Below are 26,677 nucleotides of genomic sequence, written 5' to 3' on the forward strand. Positions count from 1 at the left end.
ATTTGATTCAAGTTTGTCAATATGATATTTTACTCGGATAAAATATACATCAATATAAGCATAACCATTTATAATCATCATTGTACTTATCGTTTATGAAAAATATAAAAAAAATTTACAGTTATTCTTTAAAAAAAAGAATCTTGATTTTTAAATAAATTTTTCATATATCTAATCTAAAGACAAGAATCACTCATAAATCGTGAAATCAGGAAGACTATAATTAAGTAAAACCTAGTCCACAAACAGGATTCTAACAAATTAATCTGTTATTTATATACTCTGCGTTTTATAAATTCATAAAAAATAAAATAGAAGTATTTGCGCACATCACATATTTAATTTATTGAGACAAAGTGCAATGTATATGTGTTTAATACTCTAGCACATATGTAAAAGAAAAAATAATATCACTCTCTGTTTGTAGTAATATTTTCTTTTTATCTAAAATTACCTCATAAAAAGCAAGATGCGCATACACTTCATTTGTCAATGTACATTTCCGATATACTTGTATAAAGTGGAACGTAAATAAAGCTACATAAATATAGTACTCTAGCGACTTAAGTATCTTTAACATATGCATAAAAGCTTATTGATACAAAACCATTGCTAATCTAAATTCTCTCTAGTCATGATCAATAATTAATAAGTTAATCTACATAACAAATAATATAATATAAATTATCTTGTTTGATCTTTAGCACTCAGACCCAGCTGTATGCAATCACAAAACGTATTTTATCATCTATTGTATCATCTATTATAAGTATTCTATCATCTATTATAAATAATAATAATAATAAATTTTTCTATCAATTTACAATTTTGAATTTCAATATATTGTTTTTATAAATTTCTTAAGTTTAATATACTTCAAGTAAAACAATAAAATTGGTTTACCACAATTAGTTTTGACATTAGTTAATCGAAGGAACATCACAATAATTGGGTAAAAGTACAGAAATTACTCTAAAACTTCTTATCTTATTTATACATTAAGTTCTTTAAACATTTTTAAACGATATATGTATATATATTCTTTTTTAATTATACCTTCACAACCCAGATTTGGCATATTTTTATAACTTTGTGGACAACAGTAAAATTACGGTAACAAAGAAATTTTATTGCATTATAAATCGCACAGAATACGCAAAAAATCTCTCACTTTCTCTCTCTCTCTCTCTCTCTCTCTCTCTCTCTCTCTCTCTCTCTCTCTCTCTCTCTGTGCTATCAAAGTTTGATAGAAATTTTTTTTCGCATACTCTGTGTATATGGTGTACCGTCGAATGTACTTTTAATTTTTAACTTCCCACCCTTTAGTATCAATTCGTAGATGATTTTTTTTCAATCGGGAATAATCGTCATCTATTGTCGAAAGAAATTATCGCTTGATATATTCTCAATCTTCAATATTATATATTTCTGCAATTATATTTCTGTCCAAATTCAAAAAAGATATTACTTTCTTGTTCTGGCATCTAAAGTATAATATTCCAGAAAATTCTATTTTCCAATAAAGCTAATTTCTGTTAGACACTATAAGTGACGCGATATTCTCGTTGAATAAAAATAGACTTCGATCGAACCAAAGAATCTACAGCAAAATGTATATCCGGCAGTTTTGAAACTATCTGGTCATATGCCTTTCGATTACCAATATGTCAGTCTCTTTGTGTGAGATCTATAAGCTCACATAAATTATCGCTAAAGTTAAATTTTCATTAGCAAAATTGAATTACCATACAATACTGTATATATGTCTCGTTACAAACACTTAAATATACACTTATATATATAGCATTACTGGCACATATTTATCTTCACGTAAATGTGTTGCGTGTTGCATTTGTATATGCGCATCAACGATTCATCTTAATTATATTTCATAAAAACATATTGGTACGATTGTTTTTACATACAATACGGAGATCTTATTGAATAAAATTCGAAAATATAGATAATCGGCAGAAATATGTCTAAATGTTTAAATTTGTGACACAACTATACATTATTATTATTAAATATTCATTGATTTGATTTTCCATTTAGATACGATTAGCTACAAACAGTGGCAAAAGATATTTCTCCAAAAGATAGCTTCAGGAACATTTTGCGTATAATTTATGTATCGTGAATAAAAATACAAGAGAGTGATAAGGGCAGTACTAGAAATATTAATTCAAATTAAAATAGTATTCACTTTTGTGATTTTTTCCTGATTTATTAGCTAAATTCAAGAATAATATGATGATTCGAATTCTCAATTCTGCTATTCTTTATAAAACTTATTCTTATAAAACTTTTTGTTTTCCAGAATTGAGAACCTAAATGAATAAACTAACTAAACTATTGTTTCTGTAAACTTTTCGTAGACGGTTGATCTACCTCTGGCCAACTATCCGGAGATTTAGAAGTTTGCACTTTCTGCTGACCTTCTTCCGCTTCCCATTCACTTTCCGGATCGGAGAACATGTTTGGACTATCTAATATGTCATCTAAGGATGCAACTGATGCATTGCTCGACTGTAGATTTCCATCGGTGTAAAGAGACTCTGTATTCACTGTGCAATAATAAATATATGTCATATAAAATTTATGAACGATTTCAAATAAGAAATCCTATTAAAGTGATTAAAATGATTTTATAAATCATGTTGATATACTGATTATGAATCTATCATCAGAATTAAGGAAGAAATCAAAAGAATTTTTTCAATCGACAATATGCCACGTACCATCATTAATTGTACGCTGAGATAAATACGTATGCTCATCCCAATCATCAAATTCAAGTTTACCATTAGTATCTACTTCGTCCATGGAGAGCATGGCATGCGATTCCGAATCGGTTACGTCAAAGATTTCCGTCATTTGCACTTTGTTATTGTCATCCATATAATAATAAGCTATTACAGCTTCTTGATCGGAAGTTGCCTAATGAATAGAATAAGGAGTAAATATCAGTCAATTTCGCTCTTTTGTATTTTATATTCAATTTTGAATATTTCATTAGAGTTCGATTACTTACTTGAAGGATACTTTCGAAAGTGTCATCCACTGTTGTGAGGTCGCCCATATTAATTACACAACTTGATTTTCTGGATTCATTCCATGTTTGGCTGTGAATTGATAACATATTAACGGTGATAACGTCAAATCAAAATTTTATCGATGTAAATAACTGTATACAACGTTAACTATCTCGATTGATTACTCACTGGTCATTATATTGGAGAGTTAAATTCAGATTTTTTTGTTTCTTATACACAGTATCTGCGTCATCTCCAGTTTGAATATCTTCCTGGAAGTCTTTAGAAGAATACGAGAATTATTGTCAATATATTTTATGAAAACTAATTATTTCTAGATAAATGTTAGAAATTTGTTCCATCCAGGATACTTTCTGCGGATTGTTTAATGCAAAATCGGATAGACAATTTTCTGTCTACAATTGAGAATTTATACTATAAAAATCAATAAACAAGTGTACTCACTCATGCCATATTCCGTGATATTAAATTGACAGTTAATAAGTGGAGGCAATGGCTGCAAATAGACGTGGATTTTCGGGAAGAGTACAGTCAATACTTCGAAGATGAATTTCCTTAATTCGTCTAAGTTATGTCGTAACTTTGGAACACTGAAAGTAATGATTCTGAAATAAAAAAATATATATACATATATATATATGTATATATATATGTACATAGGATAATATGTACGAGTATGTGCGTGTGTGTGTTTGCCATTATAAAAATATATAAAAATTTATATTTATATATAAAATTTATATTTTTATAATAAATATATATTTTTTTTGTGAAAAATAAATATCTTGTAAACAATTGCATCACACCTTTTCAAAGTTTTCCTCTATATATAAAAATATTTATATCTACGATCCTTCGCGCCACTATGTGATAGGTGTATTTGTAAAATAGCATAAAATTATAAATAATTTAAGAAAAGCTGACATTTTTGAGAAAGTAGAGTGTCAGTGTTAATAGCAACAATGCGTTAAGGCACATTTACAATTAATGATTATATTATATTAGGTAATAAGCTAACTGATAATTTCGTAGACACACGCTTGTGCATCATGAAATCGAGAAAGCCTTGGGATGCTTACCCAGGAGGTGTTAGGTGCTTAGAGCAAGAAAACGTCTGTTGTGGCATACGCAGAACATTCCCGACTACTTTGTATTCCAAAGAGCGTGTTTCTATCTTGTTACCAATCAGACTATCAACGACATGCATGACGTTAAACATAATAACGAATGTGGTTAAATGAATGTATGCAAGCACAACGTTCGCAACGTTATCGAATAACAATTGCTTCTTATATTAGATAAAATTTTAAAGTTGTGAAATCAAATCGATTTTCTGATAAATTGCCACTCGATCGTTGTGCCAGCTCTATATCCGATGATATAATGAATAATCATGATGGTGAAGTTGCACTCTGTCGGCTGAATTTGTGACCAACAACATGCAATTGCTCATGCAGTAAGAATGCAGTAAAAGGTGCATATGTATATATATGCGGATGTATGCACATGTGTACGTAGCGTGTATTCATATATAATTTCAATAATTACTTACTTTGTGATGGTTGCATACATTATATCTGCTGGTATCGTGCAAGGTAAACTCAACAACGACAACAATTTCATACTACGGTGTTTAAATAGCCAATTAATGAATCCCTTATTAGCAGAATCTATAGCATCTTGGAATATGGTCAAAACAGTCTCTGGCAATTTTGACACCAATGCTTCCTACGAACACAACATATTGAATATATCAAAAAATTGTGAACAATTCAAAGGTCAATAATTAATAAATTAATATTAATAATATTAAACTGCTAAGAAATACAGATTGCAATTAAAAGTAGACATTTTCGTAAGGTAAGAGTTATTAAATGAATAGAGATTTAATCATAAGAGAAATTTATAAACTTTAAATCAAGTTTAAATTAAAGTTTAAACCGTATGATATAAAATTGTACATATATTAAAAATATTATACATATACATATATTAAAGATATTTATGTTCTTATATCGAAAGTTTCTCACCTGCCTATGCAGCTTGCATTCCAAACATTCTGGATCATATTCCATACTTTCATCAAGAGTTTCCGACACGACAAATGTTGACTGTACCGCAAGACACCGCGTGCAAGTTAACATATTATTACGATGTAAAAATCTTAATGTATCATCAAATCCTTGCTTACACATATTCGAAAGAACCTTTAACAAAAAAAGCATGTTAAAATTATATCTATTACATCTGGAGAATTTGTGTAATCTTAAATAATGTTCGTCTGTATAGAAAGAATCATTTTCAAAATTAAACTTATATAAACTCAAAATATTTGCAGTAAATTACAAATTTGTGTAAATTACAAAATCAAATATTATCTTATACTGCACGATATTGTATTCATATTTCATACCTCGATCTTAGGCGGAAAGAGTATCCTTGTAAATCTATATATGTTTTGTTTGGAAAGTTCTATGCTTGTATTAGCAAGATTGACCTGCAATATATAATGGTAATCAGATGCAATAATCTCAATTGTCAAGACAACCGTTATAAATTCGTTAATTATTCGTTTTAACTACGTTTATTCGTTTTAACTACTATTATTATTTTAACTACGTCGCCAAATAATTTATCAAATAAGTAATTAAGTTAGTATACATCGGAGCGACGAGTGTATATATTTACATACATGAAAAAGTTGAGACGAAATGTCCCTCGGGCAAATATCGCTCTCTCCACAAAACGGACTAACGGTAATGGTGTTCTCGTCGAGCGTAGGTAAATTATCGCTAAAGGCACCGTCCATACATCTAACCCCGTGATATCGCGGCGGTAACAGACCGCTGAATAGCGGTACGAACGAAGTAGCCATCAGAGCCTGCCCGAAGAAAGACATTCTGCATTAGTACAATAGAGATTTGAATAGAAAGAGCTTTTAAATAAAGATCATTTGCAAAAAACAGATAGAAATTTTTACATAGCCTTTTTTATTACGCTATTATGGATTCAAAATATCGTAATCAACATCAGTTTAGTAAAATTTATTGTGTTATAAACATGAGTTAATGTATACATAATAATAAGACATGCATGAGTCACTTCAAATTTCCTATATTAAACGACATATATGCATTTATTTTTGTAACTTAGTTTTATTCTGTATATCGTAAGATTGATGTGTAAAATCATGTAAGTATAATCAATCAAGTAAATGTAATGTTTAGTGACTGTGTTGTTAAATGCAACGTCAATACAACTTATCTACATCGTGCGTTCTTAATCGTTACGTCACAACGTTACGCACGTTTGCCATATTGTGTATAAACACTGAACAAAATATGTCACAAGATGTTATTTAACGGAGCGACTACAACATCGATATACATTGTGGTGCTCTATATTTCTCATGCAAGATAAAGTATGCACGCGATTTTGAGGTTTTTCTATCTAAAATTGAAAACGATCGGATTATTAATTCGACGCAAAGATTCATCATTTTTTACGATGAATTCCATTTTAATAAAAATTATTAATTTGACTATTTATCAAAAAACTGAATTTCCTTAAACATAAAATAAACATACATACAACAATAAAAAGAAACATATTGAGGCCAATATTGGCCTCGATATATTTTTTTTGTGTATAAAGACTTGCGTATGAATCTTTGCGTCGAATTAATAATCCGATCGTTTCCAATTTTAGATAGAAAAACCTCAAAATCGCGTGCATACTTTATCTTGCATGAGAAATATAGAGCACCACAATGTATATCGATGTTGTAGTCGTTCCGTTAAATAACATCTTGTGACATATTTTGTTCAGTCTTTATACACAAGGCCATATTCTATTTTAATTAATAGAAATTATTATCGGACTCTCTAATGACCAGTTTGGAAGTATTCTATTTCAACGTTTTTCAACAAAGATAACGTGCTTCTTACGTTTGGAATACAATATTGCATATTACAAGACGAATGACGGAAACATAGCTGATTTTACTTACTTGCAGTAGATCTTCTCTCGAACTGAATTGTGAGACAATCACGTTCTTCCCATCGTATACTCTGGTCAGAGAGATATGTAATTTGCCGCTTACACGGATATGAGCATCGTCCGGTAAAAACTGAAATGAAAAGTACAATAAGTATCTGTTTTACTTTGTGCTGTCACAATGGCATAGTATGAATTAGATCGGACGATCAAACTGATCGAATAGCATATTGCATTCTGAGAACTTTATTCCTGAATACAAAAAGAAAAATTAAAATTTTGCTTCTTCAAAAAGTAAGGTAACAGAAGGAAAGTAAATAACAGAAACTGGAAACAGAAACAGTGGATATATAAACAGTGGATATATAAACAATGGACAGAGGAGAAACTCAATTTTCGAGGTAATGCGATGCGATACATCACGATCATTTTTCAAGTCCACAATCGTTCTGCTCACCTTTTGTAGATTCTCCAGCATAATTTGATGCACATTGAAAGATGGACTGAACGGTCCGAGCGTGCGCTGTCGCGCTTCACGTGCTACACGCAATACATGACTCGTGATTTCTCCTAAAACGAAAGAAAAAGAAAACGATTAATTATCCAAGCGGAACTAATTGATATAATAAGAAATTCGCAAAGTGCCAAACTGTCAGGTCTGTTCGCCAGACGATAAATTCATCGGCGAACGCAATAAAGTAACGAGTTAGTCAATATTATAACGTAATAAATAAAGTAATAAATAAAAAAAACAAACTATCTGATCATAACGCAGTGCTAATTAAGATTCATAAGACATTAATCTATCTGCGACGATATCACTCGTCAATCGACGAATGTGCGTACATCTAACACACAATTCTGACAAATGCTGCTTTTCCAAAATATTTTGAAGTGCATGATTTTTCGGAGCATCGTATTTACGCGAGATATGGAAGTAATACGTATCTCAGATTAACAAAACAGCACCGCGATATCGCGAGATACTCATCCCGATAAATTGATAAATAAGAGAACATTCAAATTAAATTCGTACAACCTTACGATAACGCTATCTCTTTTTCTATCTGTTTGACATTTGATCTGGATATGTATACTTAGAAGCCGTTCGACGTCAATCGCAAAGAAGAAAAAAAAGGGAAGAAACAAACGATATCGGTATCGTGCGCAGATCTTATGATCGTACGACATGACATTCTGCGTTCAACAACGTTATGCAATCTCTGTGAGCCTACCAAAGAAATTTACGCGGTAAAAGTGATGAAATATCACGTTAGGTCTCACCTCTCAGTGATGCCCGCGAAAACTAGAACTTTGCGGTTCTTTGATCACTTCTCTCGGGAAAAACAAAATTATTACAACATACATACATATCTATAGAAAGGAGTAACGCGCGCAATGTTGGAATGAGCAGTTGGAATAAACAGTCTGCATCAATTAATTCGAATTACACATAACATTATTGGACAACAAAAGTGTGTAAATTATAATTAATTAGTTATTACGAGAAAGTTTAAAACTGCTTAAACTACGCACGTTTTCTGTTTCTTCTGTCGATGAGAGGAGCGTCACCGATGAAGGGAATGATTAACGATTGAAGTCGCATGTCGCGCTTTCCGAGTTCGAACTTTCGCGAGTTCGAACTTTGCGTCTTTTCTCCGATTCAGGCTATCCGTACGTGTTGTATACGAGGTACGTACGCCGCAAATCTTGCTACGCGATAATGCACGCGCTCGCGATTGTGCAATATTTATACTTCTGCTCGCGAAGCGCCGCAAGTGCGCTGGACCTATGTGCCGAAATGAGAAAAATGATAAAAAAGAACACTCGCTCGACCAGGGACGAAATCGAGCAAAACTGGTTCGAACTTCTCAATTTCCGATCAGCATCGCTGCGAGATATGAGGAAGAAATAACAAGCGAGAGAAGAGAGCAAGCGGGGCGAAATAGTTATACGGGGTTATCAGATGATGTGCGAATGACGACGAAAACTGCGTAGATCGGGAGAGACGAGTATGTACGTCAGCTATCGTTGTGGGCTGATAGAAACAGCATCGCTTTGTTCGCCGTATCTTTTGTACGGCCGACTGGCTGTACGAGAGATACTGAGACGAATGCTGACATCACGTGTCGGAATGAGATCTGCTTGCGTTGGCATTTTGCGCCGAGCACGAAAAGATCAAGGAGGAATAATGCCTTTCATTCGGTAATCTCTTCCTGAGAGAGAGAGAGAGAGAGAGAGAGAGAGAGAGAGAGAGAGAGAGAGAGAAAGGGGAGAGAGTAAACGAAAAGGGGCAACATCTTCGAAAGAATAATTCGTAATATCGTTATAAAAAAAGAAATGCCAGTTCTTTCCCAAGTTTATTTATAACCACGTGCATTTCTCTGATGCGTATATCCGGAAAAAATAATAATAATAGCGAGAGAGTTCGTGATAAAATTGTATTTGTGATTTATCACTCTGTGATTTATCACAAGGTATGATTATTCACATCACTCGTCGTGTTAGTAATTTCTTATTATTCGTGATGGAATTACGCCTTTCATACACGGAAGATCGTTGAAAGTTTCGCGCACCGCGATATCACGCGCAGTTCAATCAATCATTCCCGCTGAAACGTGTTAATCACGTCGGATTTTTCTTCCCTTCTCTAGCATGCGCACAGGATGATAACATCGAGTGTGCAGATCGTCCTATGTAACATTCTTGGAGTTTCGTATTTTGATCGAGTGAATGTTGTCAGTCAGTTGTTCCGAAACTCGACAAAAGATTGTGGGAATTTAATTGTGCAACGGAAGTCACCGCACTCGACCTATGATACTTATTCAGTGTCGACCCACCAAGAGACCGTTATTTTATAGTGAATAGTCATTTCCTTGCTAGTTTAATATATCTACGCTTATGTTACCAGAGAGAGAGAGAGAGAGAGAGAGAGAGAGAGAGAGAGAGAGAGAGAGAGAGAGAGAGAGAAATCATAAGATCGCAACTCATCATTGAAATCCTGAGCCCGACACTTTGACATGGAATTCGAATTTCGGGCTTTCTTCAATGAAGTATCGAATTCTCAATAAGATAAAGAAAGAGTTTCTTTCTTACATATGAGTGTTAGCTTACTTTATCATCATAGTTGAAACCTCCAGCATCGATCGTGTAATCTAATCGCTTCGTCTAATCTAATCGATATGTTTGAACTTTGAACTATAAAGATACATATTTATTATTTTTACCCGATAATGTCTTTGTGAAATAATCTGTAACGGTTTGATAGTCGAAACTAAAATATAATTTGAAAATATAATTTAAATAAATATAATTTAAATATAATTTGAAAATATAATTTAAAATATAATTTGAAAATTCTCGAAATAGCTATTGCGTACATCTGTCCGATCTTAAGTAAGATCGGAATTATTTTTCCAAATCAACGAAGAAATGCATATTTGCGCAACATTGTTCAACCGATCGAAGGATACCGATAGATATAAATCTGATATTAAGTATCTGAGGACAGATTTAAAATTAAATACGTCCACAGTCCGTGTTCTCGTCGATCGGAGATTGCAATCAAAATCGTGTGAGATATTGAATGCATGCGTGAACTTCGTCATCACACCTGAACGCGATAATTGCATACCACGTTAGAGTGCGCGTGCGCACGCGATCTATTTGCACGAATTATGAAGATAATAGCTTTTGGACTTTAAACATTAGTCTTTCTGATAAACATCGCACAAAGAAAATGATAAAATTTATCAGGCAGATGAACAATGACAATATGTACGCGATCAATATGTGAGGAGAAAAGACGAATTGCCAACAATTTGTGTCGACATTGTCGCATAATTAAAAAGTTTTCAATCGCTCGATAGTTATCTCTCACGGTCTAAACGCAGAGTGAAACAATATAGACTCTAGACGTAGAGTACGTCGTAGAAAAAAAAATGTGGAACATAAGGGAAAAATTTCAGGGAGAATCGTAAATTAATTTCTTTAATAAGTCGCTTTAATAAGCCCAGTAGCTGCATTGTTAAACTCTTCAACGGAGACATAAAAATAAGAAAAAGGCAAAGTCGCTCTGATTCTCAAGGTCCTTTTACGTTTTACCGTCCAGATAAAGAATCGAGAGGACGAAACTCCGACGTTAGAATTATCAGAAATTGCGTGTACTTTGGTTTTTGCACGAAAACAATTTGAATAAAAATATAGACGAGTCTATGTGGACATTGCGAATCACGAGCTTGCACACTTTGCGTTTGTTGTGATACATACTAATATTTCAAATTATGGAAAAACATGGTTCACGATAATCGCATAATTATAGGTCGCTTCACATCCAATCTCTCATGCATTTTTGACTACTTTTTTTTCAAACCATTAACGCAATGATGTCAATATCGAGGTAGCCATCATCATTATTTTGAAATAAAAAGTATAATTTTTCTTTCTTTATTAGTCCATGTATCTTCGCATGGACTCGTGATCTGACATTCTATCCGGAAGAAACGCTACATTGATGTGTATAAAATACAACAAAACAAATAAAATAGTAAATAGCGATTGATGAGCGTAATTCGAAATATAGTCTCTTTTTCTTCTTCATATTACTGTAATCCCGCGCTAATTAAACCAGAAACGCGCTGAGAAGACATTTCTATCGTTTTTGCACCGTTGGCATTAGCCAACTTCGATTCCACGTCCATTCCACCATTTGATAGTACGTCAATGAGATTATACGCGTAAGAAACTCGTGTTTTCTTCGATTTGACATATGTCGAGCGTGTTTCTTGTTTTGCACGACGACGAGTTGAAACTTGTTAACGTACGTCCTCATGTCATTTTTATTTCATTGAATCATCTTCGCTTCATTAAATGAGCAATCTCAGGCAGAATGCCTCTCTCTTTTTCTTTTTCACTCTTCTCGACGAATTGTAATTAATAGCGAGCAAATATTCTGGTGTAATGATATAATTCGAGCGGCAAATTTAAAAATCGAGCATCTGGACAATTCGCCAATGATTATCGATGCGCGATATTTGCGAACGAGTCTCGGGTGTACATATTATACATTTCCGGAACAATGTGTACCGATGAAACAACGTCAATCTCGATGTATCTTGCGCTGTATTTTCCGCATTTATCTTCCGTCGTTTATCTTAACGCGCAATGATTTAGAGTGAATAAGTTACCGAGAGAGAGGTTCGTCTGATAAGATACGTTCAAAGGACTCTTTCGCATTAATAATGTCAGATACGCGTGCAATACACATTTTTCTCCGGTCTCTTTGCTTCCGGATAAAACATCGCTTCGTCAAATTCTCAGCCTGGTGCGTTACGTCCGTGACATTTTATTTTGATTATTATGTTGTGCAGCGTGAGGCGACACGCGAATGAACGGAGACGCGTCACGACCTCTCATAGTCCATTGAATTATGTTAATCGCCGGAAGGAGAATGTTTGTCGAGGCTGATTATATTTTTAGCTTTATCTCAATCTGCGTTTGGAGCGGATCAAATCTGCGAGATCGAGGGGAGGGATATTTTACTCGACCAAAGAATCGACTTGCGCGCGCTACTTTCAGTGCATTAGCAACATTCGCAGATACGCAGCATGAAGAAAAGTCGGAGGGCTATTATCGGCCGGCGCACATTCCTATTATTTCTCTCAATAAACGTGCAGTTGTAACCTAGTTCCACTGACACCGATGCACATATGTATATCTAGGCGACAGAGTCGGCGGGAGATAGCGTCAGGTCCTTTTTCCCAGTGACTATTCTCCGTCTGTCCGGCCTGACCATGATTTTGAACTGCGTCTAAGGACGGAAAACATGTTTTGTCGCGGGGAACGACGACATTTGCATTTCTTTCAGTGATATACGAAGCACAGTTCGCCGTGGTCGTGCTAAGATCTTAGACTCGTAGACTGCTTATGACCTTGTTTATACGCGTCGCAATCGGAAACGCGTGACTAAATTATACGTGGGAATACGAGCATATACGTAGATAAGAAAGTTGTTGTTATGAATTGAAGTAATTTAACCGTTTAATTGCTAAATTGCCCGTTGACCCGAAAAACCTTTCCGTCGATTCTACACAATCTCAGAATTCACATTCTTCGCGCGAAATGTTAGGTCTTTTAATAATTCAGGTTATTTTTAAGTATTTCTACACGATTTCTACAAAAAATTTAATTTGTATATTTGCGTGTTTTATATATACGCACACAAGTATCCATTATAAATATTTTCCCCCAAAAAGCGTTTTATTTAAGTTATTATTTTTTTGTAATTAACTCGTGTTTATAATTAAGCTGGGTTTTGAAGATCGCGTTGAGTAAGAAAACTCTAAGAGTTCATTTAATGCATAAATGTAATCATAATTTATAATCTTCTTCGAAAGTAAATTTATATGTTTGAGTCACGATATTCTAATAATCCATAATAATCTTGTAAAAACAAAGAAGAAAAGTGGGGAGAATATATAAATATAAGATATAACTGTGCAATCGTGCTTAGAGTTTGACCCATCTAAAAAAGTTTTCCATACTTTTACGTGTAGCAAAGGTCAAGTTCGACTCGTGGAAATCGAGACTATTGAAAAAACAAAGGAGCGAAGCAACTTCGTGTTTTTTCACGCGTATAAAGTCTACTATTAGATGTTAAGTAGATGCGTACACGTCATCGTCGACCAGTGAGTAAAATTGCGCTCAATCTATTACGCCTTTCTTCTATACGGAACTCATGTCTGCAATTAGGACTTACGCAAGACGACGAAGTGCAACGATGCTTAACCTCTTCTCTCTTCTTCGTTAGATTAATTGCGCATCAACAATGATGATTCATAAGATCGCTAAATTGCGCGCGCGCCAAAAATATAACACGGCACTTTGCCCCCGGATGATTTCAATTAAGCGCGATCAATCGACCAATCCCGTTGAATCGATGGTATCGATTTGTATTAATCGATGAATCGCCGCCAGGACAAAGTCAAAAGTCGAGAGAAATTCGTCTCGATATCTTCTCAAATTCGTACCTGTTGATATTACAATGTTGTTCTTGGATTTCCCTTTCACAGGTAACATACACACGTAACCCCGTGTATTTTAAACTTTAACTCTATCTTAAAAAGTCACGAGACCTCGAATCATCGAGTTACAATCGTTCACAAAAGTATCCGGGCGAATCGTGAAGAGCACGAATAACTTTTTGGTGTAATTTCAATTCGGTTTTGCGATAACTTGCGTAAATGGCATCGCGATTTGTCATATCTCATGTTAAGGTGCAAATACGAAAAAGACACCGATGTCACAGTGAAGCGTGCGTTTTCGCGTTCTCGCGGCTTGCCCGGATACTTTCCTAAATGATTGTACGCGTGATGTCAACAGCGGTCGCTCACGTTACATCCGTCGACAACATAATGCAGAGCGACGGTATGAAGTATGAGATCACTGCACGCGCGCATGTGTTTGTTCCGCTTCTCATGATAACAGCACGAAGAGACAAGCCGTTTAACTTCGTGGGAGGAAACAAAACATCCGATAAATCTTCACGTTTGTTTTGAAGCAGCAACAAACAGCTGAGCCTCGGATGCCGTTGCCTGAACTAGGCGCGACCTATTTAATTCGACTTGCCGTAGAATGATGAAGTTGACGCATACTTTATACAATTATTTTAGGAACCAACCTTCCTGTGTCAGAGATAAGCCTCGCACGCGGTTGAACCTCTAAATGGGAGTAGTTTGCGTACAGCGCGACTATCGTCGTGACATTATAATTGCCATCTATCGTAATATATTGCGACTTTAGCCGAGATAACATAGTATGTTTTGCGCGCGTTCAAAGCTCCGACATCCGTTCAAACCGAAATACGTTCAATTATTGAGTGTTATTAGCGTCAGATCGCGTTTAGCACCGTTCGTTTTATTTCGCGCAATCATGACCATGATTGAGACTTTCGTTTGCTCAAGGAACTCCTAGACTTATGAATTTCTTTAAATTTTGCTGGAAAGAAAGTGAGAAAAAGCGTCTCACTTTATACATTAAAAATCTTACCAACTCTTTCGTTATTCCTCGTAACATTTATATTCTCGCCAAGAAAAAATGTAATGGCTCTCCATATACAGCCTTGAATGACAATCCTACGTTTCGATAAATAAAGTGGACTCGGAGCTGGGAGGAAGCTCCTTCGAAAAATTATTTGCAGCGTTTTCGTTATAAAATATACGACCACGTAGCGAATTATTAAATTCGGAGCTATATCGAATCTGGTTATCCTACGCAGAAAGAATTCAAACTCGGAAAAGACGCAATATTTGGAAACAATATTCTTATGATATCTTATTTTCTTTCTCCCCGCGCTGATACGATTTACTTTCTATATTTATGAACCTAACAGTAATTACATCGTTATCCCAACAAACAGGTCAACAACATCTTGAGAATGTCGTACAAATTCCTCACTCTCGCATTATATATTTAACATAGAATTGACACATGCGCGTATCGCGTGCGTAATGAAGGAACGACAGATACGGGAAAGGACAAGCACGTTATAAGCTTACATGCTAATTAGTCTGCGGTTGCTCTCGTTATCGCACTACTGACGCGGTATGAATTATTGGTGGAATAAAAAATTCCTCGTGCATTTTGCCATAATTTCTCTCTCTCTCTCTCTCTCTCTCTCTCTCTGCATTGCAATTAAGAATATTATGCTCTCTTTTTTAATACATTTGCGTAACTGAATATACGTTCGGACTTAATTAAGTATGATATAATCTACTTGCTTACGAGACCAAGGTCCGACGACATACGTGCAAACTTGAGCAATGAAACTTAAATTTATGAAACTTAAATTTATGAAGACTGTGTTAAACCACTTTCAAATTTATAGCTACTTTTGATTTCATTGTTCAGTTCACATTCTTTTTGCTTTGTTCCTTCAGATCTGTCTTTTGTTTCAAGAATCGCATTCGTGAATTTGCCTGTGAACCTTTTGCCTTTTTTTTATTTTCAACGATCCTATATATTTCCATAAATGGCAAGCGACCAATAGTACCCTCTCAAATTTCCGAATTTAAGCACGATTCTTCCAACGAAAGGAGAGGAAACGGGATATCTTCCTGTTACAGGACCGTTGTTACAGAAAGATACCGCCACAGGCTTTTTTTGAAAGAATAAAGGATAGAACAGCAAAGGATGGAAAACAGATATTTACCGGCGGAATTGCATTCGCCTACGTCACGATTGGCCATTGCCTGTCTTACTTTTGAGATTGCAATATCATCATTTTAACGTGGCCAATGTGATCTGTGGTCAATGGCTCGAGATGAATGCAGCAAGCAACATTTATTCAATCACTTACCAAGAGGCAGATCGCAGAGTAAGCAACATGCGGCGATAGCGCCAGCGGACGCTCCACTGATTTTGTTTAGCAGCAACTGCGGTGCGTACTTCTTCAAGCATACCGCCACGCCGACGTGGTAGATGCCGAGGAAGCCACAACCAGCGAACGATAGATTCATATCGCTGTTGCGTTACGCTGAATCTCTCGTGTCTTCTTTGTTGTTTGAAGTTCGTCGTTTGTTAACACGTAGTGTGCTACGTAGGTGTGAAGTCCTTGGTGACTTCTTTTTCTTCCTCTCTCTCTCTCTCTCTCTCTCTCTCTCTCTCTCTCTCTCTCTCTCTCTCTCTCTCTCTCTCTATCTATCTACCTTTTATCACTTCCTCCTTCAGCCGCGTTTTTCGTCTTGGAATTCCAACTGATATTCCTGCAAATATCGAGCGATATACCGCGGACGTTGCGACACGACGCGTCACGCGATGTAAACACAGAACGAAAATTGAAGTGCCGAGTGCGTTAGAAGATGTCAGGCGTCACCGGAGCAATTCGCGACTTTTGATTGTCTGCCGGCAGTTGCGGAAGATGGCCCGCGCGAGATGAAGCAAACGTTAAGTATGTTAAACGTTCGTTAGTGCGATCGGTGCACAACGCTGTCAAACGATGTGCGTACGCGAATGCGTGTGCGAACTATCTAGTGTACTCACTGTATACGCGATGCACGTACTACGACGGCCAGTCGTGATCTGACTGATCGAAGGAACTGCTGCGAGCAACAGCTGTTCTCACCGATTAGATCCCAGGGTCGCTCCGCGGGCACGGAAGGAGGAGGAAGGAGAAGGTGGCACGTCAAGAAAGATACACACACAGTCATCTCTTACAAAGCACCGGCGTATAAACTACGTCTACGAGACATTGCGTGCCGGTGACGTCATGGCAGCTTGACCGCGCAATTGGCCGCTCCGGGTGGTGTGGTGCGCCGCCCATAACCCCACTGCGCCCTCACGTGTCTCTGGGGGGAGACAAATTACATCACGAATGTCATGGGATGTGAAGTTATGTGCGCTGTTTGCTGGCACCAGAGAGAAGAATGAGAGCGGCCACCGGCCGTATTTCGGGGGTACGGCTAGGCGCATTTTAGATACGCCATCTGACCAAAATACGCCTAAACTACGTCCGCTAGGCGCACTTTCGCGGTGATAAAAGTAAAATGCGCCTAGGTTCGTGTCCGTACTACTTCCATGCAATGGATAGTAGGTTAGAAAAAGACAGACGACAAATAATCGTTCCGTCTTTGTCTCACTAGTGAGCGGCGCGCGGCAGTAAACACGAGGCGAGGTAGCGGCGATCTTATCTTTCATCTTTCACATACTGCGTTTCGCGTAATTAAGAAAGGAAATGATTTGGAAACTTCGGAAATTGACAATGAATAAATATAAAATTTGTGGAATTTTCTTTTTTACAATATATATATATTTTTTAATATTTATACATATGTGTGTGTGTGTTAATATAGAAAAATGTTGATACCAAATGTATCGTATCTGCCTCTTCCCCTTCTTTCACCTCTGCCTCTTCCTCTCCATTCACCTCTGCCTCTTCCCCTTCTACCATCTCTGCCTCTTCCTCTGTCTTCGCCGCTGCTTCTGCCTCTTTCTCTCCCTCTCCCTCTTCCTCTTCCTACTGCAGTCACGACAGCTGCTTGAATAATATTTTGCAGTGTTTTAGGCTATAACAATAAGTTAATTTTAAAATATGAGACAAAGCGTTAAATAACAACTTACAATTTAATATAATATATTATAATTTAATATAATATATAGATCAGCATAGACATATACAGATTTTCATACTTACAGTTAATATAATTGGCTCGGTCGCCGTCGTGGCCGTCGTAGCCGTTGTAGCCGACGTAGCCGTCGTGGCCGTCGTGACCGTCGTGGCCGTCGTGGCCGTCGTGGCTGTTGCAGCCCCCGCAGACGCCGCCGTCGTGGACGTCGTCATCACCGCGTTCAGCTCGTTTTGGAAAAATTCATAAAACATATTTGTTGCATATAATATATATATATATATATATAATTAATATTTAACGATTAAATATATACTCACAGAATCATTCGCCGACATCTCTCGTTGCAGTGCCAGACACCGACTAATTAGAAAACGTGCGCGTACGCTAGGCGCATAGTTGCCGATTTTTTACGATCGCGCGTACGGGCGCGCGTTCTATAAAACAGATTGTACTGCAGCACGGTACAGACAACGACAATGGCGTTTAAAATGCCTTTACTCGTAATTATATATAAAATATAGGTTTGAATTTATACTTAATATAATAATATGTAAAATATATGTTAACAACTATTTTGCAACTTTTTAGACACGATTTTGTAGTGAATTCTGCTTTACAACAATCTCGGGTTGAATCGCGGACCAATACTTTTCAGTATATGTATTCATTATAATACAGGGAATAGAACGTGAAAATCTTGCCTTTGAATCCGAAAACAATTAGCAGAAGAAGTGAATCTTTTTCAATGCGAGAGTTCGCATTAACTTGAATTCTATCTACTGTGATTGAATGCAAGGAATGTCTTAAGCTAAGTGAATTTTTTTTTAAACGAAAGTTCGTATTTGTTTTAATTTTACCACTCTGAAAGAAAATTCGAATACTTTTCAATGCATAAGGGCGAAATAAAATATACTTTACTGTTTGACAATACCATTTTGTAGACAAATGTTTTTTAGTCTAATTTATAATTACAAAGAACAAATGGTTCTTTATGATAAGAAAGTAAAAATTTATAAACATTTTATGCAAAGCATTTATCACTACCATCTCGCATTCAGCGTGATGAAGTTTAATGCGAATCAATACTTTTCAATATTTCTGTTCGGATCAGAAAGCAGAAATTAGAAGTATTAAAAAATATCAATACTTGTTAATTCTTCTCAATCCAACATTTTTTGCAGAGCATTAAACGACAATACATTTACGTCAACCATATAGATTCCACGTGGATACAATATACCTGTTCTTATCGGATAAACGTTCAATTAACAGTCGAATAAAACTCATTATAAACATGAAAACACCTTACATAAACATATATAACAGTATGTCTCACCTTATTCTGGTTGTTTAATAAAACAATCCTGCATAAAATGTCGGATCGAAAAGAATTTTTATATACATTTCATCCCATTTTAAGGCACACACTCGTTCTTCCTCAGGTATTTGCGATATTTTTTCTTTTAATTTTTTAAATAAAAAATCGCAAAATCCCGGTTTTATATCATACTCTTCTAACCATCTTCTAACTGTTCGCTGTCCGAGAAAATTGCAACCTGCTTTCTTTAAGCGACAAAATGCTGACGCTGAATAATAATATAATTGCTTAGAAAGCATTTTTTCTTCCTCTGTATATTGTGTGCGCGGAATATGCAGTTGCAAATGTATCATACTTTTTGCAACAGGATTAAGTTTTTGTTTATTTATCAAATTCTTTAATATTTGTTTTTCCGACTTTTGATTTTTACATTTCTCACGCGCTTGTATGCTCATATATCGCAACTGATAATTTAAACGTTTAATTTTTTTTCGTAAATTAAGATTTTCTATTCTTAAAGCCTTGATAATTAAATCTGGATTGTTATCTGGATTTTCTTCACTTTGCATGCATTTTTCCTTACGTTTCACATTCTCACGTGTGTGTGGTTCTGGTTCCAAATGCATCCATTCCATGACATCTTCCTCTTCTGCAGTAATGTCGAAAAGTACAGTTCCAGATCCATATGTTCGTACTGCAGACTGTTGAAGTTCTTCTTTTTCTAATATAATATTTTGGTGATTGGGTAAAGATAATTCTGCAACGTCCCTTTGTACCTCTCTTATTTCTATATTATCTTTATATGCAGAAGAGGCATCTTTGTCGTACGGAATTGGTACGGCATCTCTACGCAATTTTATTTTTTGTGGGTTTTTAAAGGACGTCACAACAAAATGATCTTCGCACAATCCCGCAGCTCGAAGGGTATTCGGAGACCATGTCTCCAACTTAGTATTTCCTGTAACAAAAAATAAAAAAACAAGCGATTACGCGTTTATTTCTGACTTCCGTAGCAAGAGATTTGTATATGTATTCCAATAGAATAATTGTGTATTATACAGTAAGCATCATGAAATGAAGAATTTTGTGATGTTTGCACTAAGATATTTGGCATCAAGTCATGGTTTCGTCTAAATATAATTTGAAAATAATATTTGTTCTAAATATTACACATTTCTAATTTAGGATTTTTAGTTTTTCTTTGGACATCATTATATCAATTATTTTTATATTTAATAATTAATAATAAAGCATTTAATATTTATATTATATTTATATTAATAATGAAATCATAAGTGTCAGTTTTTCATACTACAAAGCAACAATCACATTTTTCAATATTTAGAGCATTTTCAGACAAAAAAATTGCAATTGGGAAATTATGAAATAACTTTAATAAAATAAGAAAAAGAGTTATAGGTGAATGTTATATAAATATTTCAATAATCTTTGTATTTATTAACGTTTTATTACATTATTTTTAAAAACCAACTTAATTTTTTACTGAAAAATTATAAGTACTGTACAGGGTGTCCCGAAATTAAATGTCAAAACTTCAAAAGCGTGTAGAGGATCGATAAAGTAAGAAAAAAGTCCTTTACAGATTTGCTCGTTTTAACTTCCTTGTGAAGAAAATCACAAAAAAACAAAAAAGTGTTTATTTAATATTTACACTTATTCTTTTTTTAATTTGTTTACACTTATTTATTGCTTTACTTAGTAAATAGATTGTTCAAAATGTTGACCTTTTGCAGCAATGCAAACATTGCATCTATTATTGACAGCTTGTATTGCAGCCAAACACTAATCTTATGATATTTGATGCACAGCAGCCACGATTCGATTTCTTAGCTTAGCCCCCCACACAAAGAAATCCATAGATGTTAGATCGAGTAATTGTGATATAAAACCTCAAGGCCAAGATATAAAACCTCAACATTCAATCCATTGTCAAAAAATCTAAAATAAGTTTTATCTGAAATAAAATTTCAGTGAAATCTTGCTTCCACTGATGAGAAATAATAAAATATAAATGGAACAAAAGAAAGAGATTTGTGTGCAGTGACACAGTCAGTATTTGCAAACTGCATCAATAACATGAACAATCGCTGTTATTCACTGATTCTTTTAGCGAAATGTTTTGCAGTGCTATATTTAGAGCAAAAGCTTCTATTACAACTATAATGTTTCAATAAAAAATGCACTGATTATATTTTAAAGAGTATCGCGCGGATTGTGAGAATTTTGTGGTACTGAGATTTAGAATGCAACGTTGTTAAAATAATATGTAATATTAGAATGATAATAAGCCGAACAGTTGCAATTACAAGGTATCAAATTTTTTTACCATTTCAAAATTGAAATAGCAAAAAACGGTGAAATATTCCTTTTACTGATACAATAAAAAACATTTTTACTGATTTAAAAGAATACATATACGAATCTGCCTTTCTTTAAAAAAAAGGACGTTAATATATGAAACAGTAAGATCCCTGCGAGGAATGATTCGTCGATCGACATCGAAAGCCACATAACATAAGATCAAGGAATATGCTAGAGACTTTACGAAGTTTGGAAGACGTTTGGAAATCTTCAGATTTCTTTCGGACGTTCTTAGGACGTAAAACATCCTCTAGACGTCTTTCGGACGTTCTTGTGATCGCGTGCTGTCTAGGAACGACGTCAGTTAGATGGTTGCTCAATTATCAATTATCAATGATATATGGCCTTTCATTACATTCTCTAAGTTTCAATTGTTAATTTAACGATTCCTTTCACAAGTCAAATATTAACATGCTGATTTGAAACATAATGCGAAAAGCTCGAAAATAAATGCGAAGCAGAGAAGAGATTAACAATGAATGATTATTATTTAATATGCAACTTACAGTTAAATGGACGTCAATTCGACAAGTCATTCTTCGTTGAGATAAAGATATACCTGTATTGTATATCCATTAATGATATCTTGCGTCGTTTTGCATGGGAAACCTGAATAGGCGCTTTCCATTACATTTCCCATTACTGCAATTTTTGTACACACAGGTATTTGAACAGCGAACTGCACGGAACTGATTTGACATTGTATATTAATTTAGAATATATACAGTGTTATACACTGTATGAAAAAAAAATATGAAAAAAAAGAAATCACAACACGTGACAAGAAAAAGAAAAAAAAGAAGAAGAATAGACGCGATTCAACACACGCGTAAGCACACGTGATGTTTATATATAATCGCGTTAAGGAAAAGAAATATGAAAAAAATAAGTGTTGTGAAATCTCGTTGACTCGCTAAGATAAGAAACACTGAAAATTCGCACAAGAACGAGAATCGTTAGAATATGGATTACGAAGTGCAGTCGTAAAGCTCGCCGCGAGTACTGATGACTGTCGCCGATAGATTGCCACGCCGCTCGTGTCAAAATACCTCTCCGAGGGGAGAGAACGTTGAGCGTCGCGCTTCTGTTGTTTCAAAGCCAGCAGATAATCACGATTGAACACTCGTGAAGTCAACCGAATTTTAAACATCTCGTAGAAACAAGTGCTTCAACTCATCAATATAAATATAAAGAAAAGTAACCGAAACAGCCAAAAACCTCCTACAGAAAGGAAGAGATTTGAGCAGAAATTCATATTCAGTAGCTTCGAGACATTAAGTCAATTAGACATTCCATGTTAATGTAAGTTGCATATTAAATAATAATCATTCATTGTTAATCTCTTCTCTGCTTCGCATTTATTTTCGAGCTTTTTGCATTATGTTTCAAATCAGCATGTTAATCTTTGACTTGTGAAAGGAATTGTTCAATTAACAATTGAAACTTAGAGAATGTAATGAAAGGCCATATATCATTGATAATTGATATGAGCAATTTCAATCGGTTCAATCGAAGAGCGTTCCATTGTGTAGGTTACAATTGGTTATATAGATAATATTTATAATCATAACATCGTGAAAGATGCCGATGATTCAAAAACACTAAGATTTAGTTTCATAATTAATTTTAACCGGAGTTTAAGACTTATTGAGACAAACTTGCATAGTCGTATTCATATGCATAACTGAAGTAGAACTAATAATTATATAAAAGTGAAGATGATGTCAAAATTAAGTCAAAATAATTTTGACGTTATCTTGACCTTTGATGATTACTTGTTCTAGAGAAGGAAACAGATTAATTAAATGTAAAATAAGTCTAATATAAAAGGCACGCTTGTATGGATTATGATAGGTTGATTTTCTTGCGCATATCAATGATGCGATTATGTAATTTCGTTTAGATAGGCTTTTAAAGAGTTGTCTTATTCAACCCGACAAAAAATACGTATATTTCGTTAATTTTTTTTGCGGAAGCGAAAAAGATCACATGATTAAAAGATTACGGGTTTTGACAGTTTGCTTAATGATGTTTAAAGAATATATATACATTTTTCTACAAGTATGTAAGGTTAAAAATATATAAAATATTGCAGTAAAAGCAAAGAGGTTGCAAATAGACGATTCCAAGGAATTTCTAAATGTGTGTGATTTAATTTTTCACAATTATTTTAAGTAGCTTTTTATTTTCTATAAGTATAGCTATCGTCTGAACTACAATCGGAACACAAATAATAAAATGGTAGCATTTAGAACAAAAATCGTCTATTTCTGGCCTCTCGGTAAAGTTTAATAAAAAATAATAATTATTAATGAATTTGGTTAATTGTAATTAAAATGGTAAAGAGAAGTCTATTTTATAATGCTGCCAAGTTGCAAGTCGATTGGTCAAATAGTTATTGAGATATCGTGCGCACCGTGGAACCTCCTTGCTTTCACTGCAATATTTTTCATATTTTTAATCTTATATGTAGAAATTTATATACATTCTTTACAAACATCACATTAAACAAACCCTCAAAACAAAAATCCTGTAATCTTAAAGAAACAGGATATTAATCTAAAAAATAGAAACGATCAGAAATAACCGCTCGGTACTTCCAATATTAACGAATTATATTCCGGTTAAAATAATATAAATAGTATAATATATTCCGATTAATATAATATAAGTCGTATAATATATTCCGGTTAATATAATATAAGTCGTGAAACTGGACCTAAGTAAGACTTACGTTTAAGCGAATGTTCTCTTGAAACTGAAAACATTAATAATAATAATAATGATAATTATATTTCTATTTATCTTTTTTTCTATACTATCTAACTATCTATCTATCTATTTCTCTATATCTATCTATCCATCTATCTATCTATCTATCTGTCTATCTATTTATCCATCTATATCTATCTCTATATCTATCTATCTATCTATTTATCCATCTATCTTTTTTCTTCCTATATATCATTGCAACCTATCCTGTTCTATCCATATTTCTTGCAAATGCAAACAATGAATATTACATTAATTTTTATATTAAAATATATTTTTTATACTATAACATGCTGAATTAATAATTAATAAAATTCAACAGGTTATACTATAAAAACAAACACTTACGTAAAAAGATTATTATATTATTAAAAAGTTTGTATTTATATTTGACGGAGATCACCATTTTCTCGCGGTTTCCGTTGAGCAACAATATGCACGTTATCTATTCGTAAAATTAAATAATAAAGTCGTAATTGAAATATGATAAAACTAATTTCTTCTTTTACTAGACTAAATTTATTTTTGCTACGAAAAGAAAAATGTAACAATGGAATATCTTTTACAAAACAAATAACATTTCATTTAATTTTTAATTTAAATTTATTAGCATAAATAAATTATTCTGTCATATACTTTAATAACAAATCATTTTTAAAAGATGTATATATTGGCTAAGAGTGGATTTCTATTAACTTTTCGTCTCTCATTATAATTCTCTCTTCTTTATTTGGGCATTAATACTAAATATTCTTTATATACATATACACTATATATGTGTCATTTATTTATATATATATTGTCATGTAATTAATATATTTAATCAAGCCATAAGAACACGAGAAGAGAGGAAGAGCGAGCAAGTGCGCGAGAGAGAGAAAGAACGAGCGAGAGAGAAAAAGAGCGAGGTATAGGAATAGCGAGAAAAATCTCGCGGCTCACGCAGTCAATAAGCTAGACGAGCGAGAAAGAAACAGATAATATGTCGACGCTCGTCTAGTCTCCCATATGCTACCTCGCGTGCGTGAAAAATAATTCCTCGCTTCGCACGTTCCCTTGACACGAGACGCTACCGCGTCTTTTGACGTCTCTGGAGCGTGAAAGATGAAAGAAAAGCGGAGAGATGTTCGCTTAGCGATAAGATCGCCGCTACTTCGCCTCGTGCTTACTGCCGCGCGCCGCTCAGTAGTGAGACAAAGACGGAACGATTGTCTGTCGTCTGTCTTTTTCTAACCTACTATCCATTGAATGGAAGTAGTACGGACACGAACCTAGGCGCATTTTACTTTTATCACCGCGAAAGTGCGCCTAGCGGACGTAGTTTAGGCGCATTTTGGTCAGATGGCGTATCTAAAATGCGCCTAGCCGTACCCCCGAAATACGGCCGGTGGCCGCTCTCAATCTTCTCTCTGGTGAGATTGTAGCAGACAGGAAGCTGAGAGCGGCCAACACGGCGTTTTCGGCGATTTTTCGCACTGGGAATGAGCTATCTGCATCCATTTTGAGAGCGGAACTACGATGCTACATCCACTTTAAGGTCTCGACGGTAAAACCTGCATCTGGTGGCTGTCCGTGCTACATCCACTTTCAGGCGGTTTATGTCCGTGCTACAACTATAATAGCGTACTTGACAAGCACGGTCTCGCGCATTGTTATGCATTTGTAACATGAATTAACATGTTAACATGCACAAAAAAAATAAGAATTGAGATTGCATATGATTAATATCATGAAGATTATATACGATTTAAATCGATATATAAATATATGATAATAAGATAATATTTTGTGTGTACCCAAAATTATTTTTCCAAAATATTTCAGCGTTACGTTAGTATTTATTTATACTCCGGCAGGCGTTTTTTAGCGCAGTTGTATCCGTGTTGCATTGAAAGTATGCGTGACGTACGTGTGCATAAACGCACTCACACACACACACACACACACACACGTGTCATACGCTACAGATAGAATCTCAGGGTATATGTTTAAACATTTTCAATTGCCGTACCTTTCTATGTAAGAATGTA

General features: G+C 34.7%; 2 protein-coding genes across 6 annotated transcripts; both read right to left on the reverse strand.

Annotated features, from left to right (window-relative positions):
• Positions 1-1,038: 1,038 nt before the first annotated feature.
• On the reverse strand, positions 1,039-17,485 carry bmm (brummer). 5 transcript variants are annotated; one of them, XM_011138696.3, is made up of 14 exons: positions 17,091-17,485; positions 16,408-16,813; positions 7,510-7,622; positions 7,066-7,185; positions 5,749-5,937; positions 5,470-5,553; positions 5,087-5,263; positions 4,609-4,784; positions 4,136-4,246; positions 3,501-3,646; positions 3,225-3,315; positions 3,035-3,125; positions 2,742-2,940; positions 1,039-2,567 (listed from the first exon to the last, which is right to left on the reverse strand). In XM_011138696.3, exons 2-14 carry the CDS (start codon positions 16,565-16,567, stop codon positions 2,353-2,355), a joined length of 1,872 nt encoding a protein of 623 aa, XP_011136998.1. In that variant the 5' UTR covers positions 16,568-16,813; positions 17,091-17,485; the 3' UTR covers positions 1,039-2,352. The 5 variants fall into 5 exon arrangements, with proteins under 5 accessions (XP_011136998.1, XP_025156012.1, XP_019696165.1 ...); XM_025300227.1 differs by having other exon boundaries at positions 3,501-3,661; XM_019840606.2 differs by lacking the exon at positions 4,136-4,246 and having other exon boundaries at positions 17,091-17,483.
• Positions 17,486-17,893: 408 nt separating this feature from the next.
• On the reverse strand, positions 17,894-18,680 carry LOC112588899 (required for respiratory growth protein 9, mitochondrial-like). Its single transcript, XM_025300229.1, has 3 exons — positions 18,493-18,680; positions 18,241-18,405; positions 17,894-18,084 (listed from the first exon to the last, which is right to left on the reverse strand). The coding sequence occupies exons 1-3, from the start codon at positions 18,508-18,510 to the stop codon at positions 18,073-18,075; spliced, it is 195 nt and encodes a 64-aa protein (XP_025156014.1). The 5' UTR covers positions 18,511-18,680; the 3' UTR covers positions 17,894-18,072.
• Between the last annotated feature and the right edge of the window lie 7,997 nt (positions 18,681-26,677).

The sequence above is a fragment of the Harpegnathos saltator genome, unplaced genomic scaffold (assembly GCF_003227715.2).
Source record: "Harpegnathos saltator strain DR-91 unplaced genomic scaffold, Hsal_v8.6 scaffold337, whole genome shotgun sequence".
Classification (NCBI taxonomy): domain Eukaryota; kingdom Metazoa; phylum Arthropoda; class Insecta; order Hymenoptera; family Formicidae; genus Harpegnathos; species Harpegnathos saltator.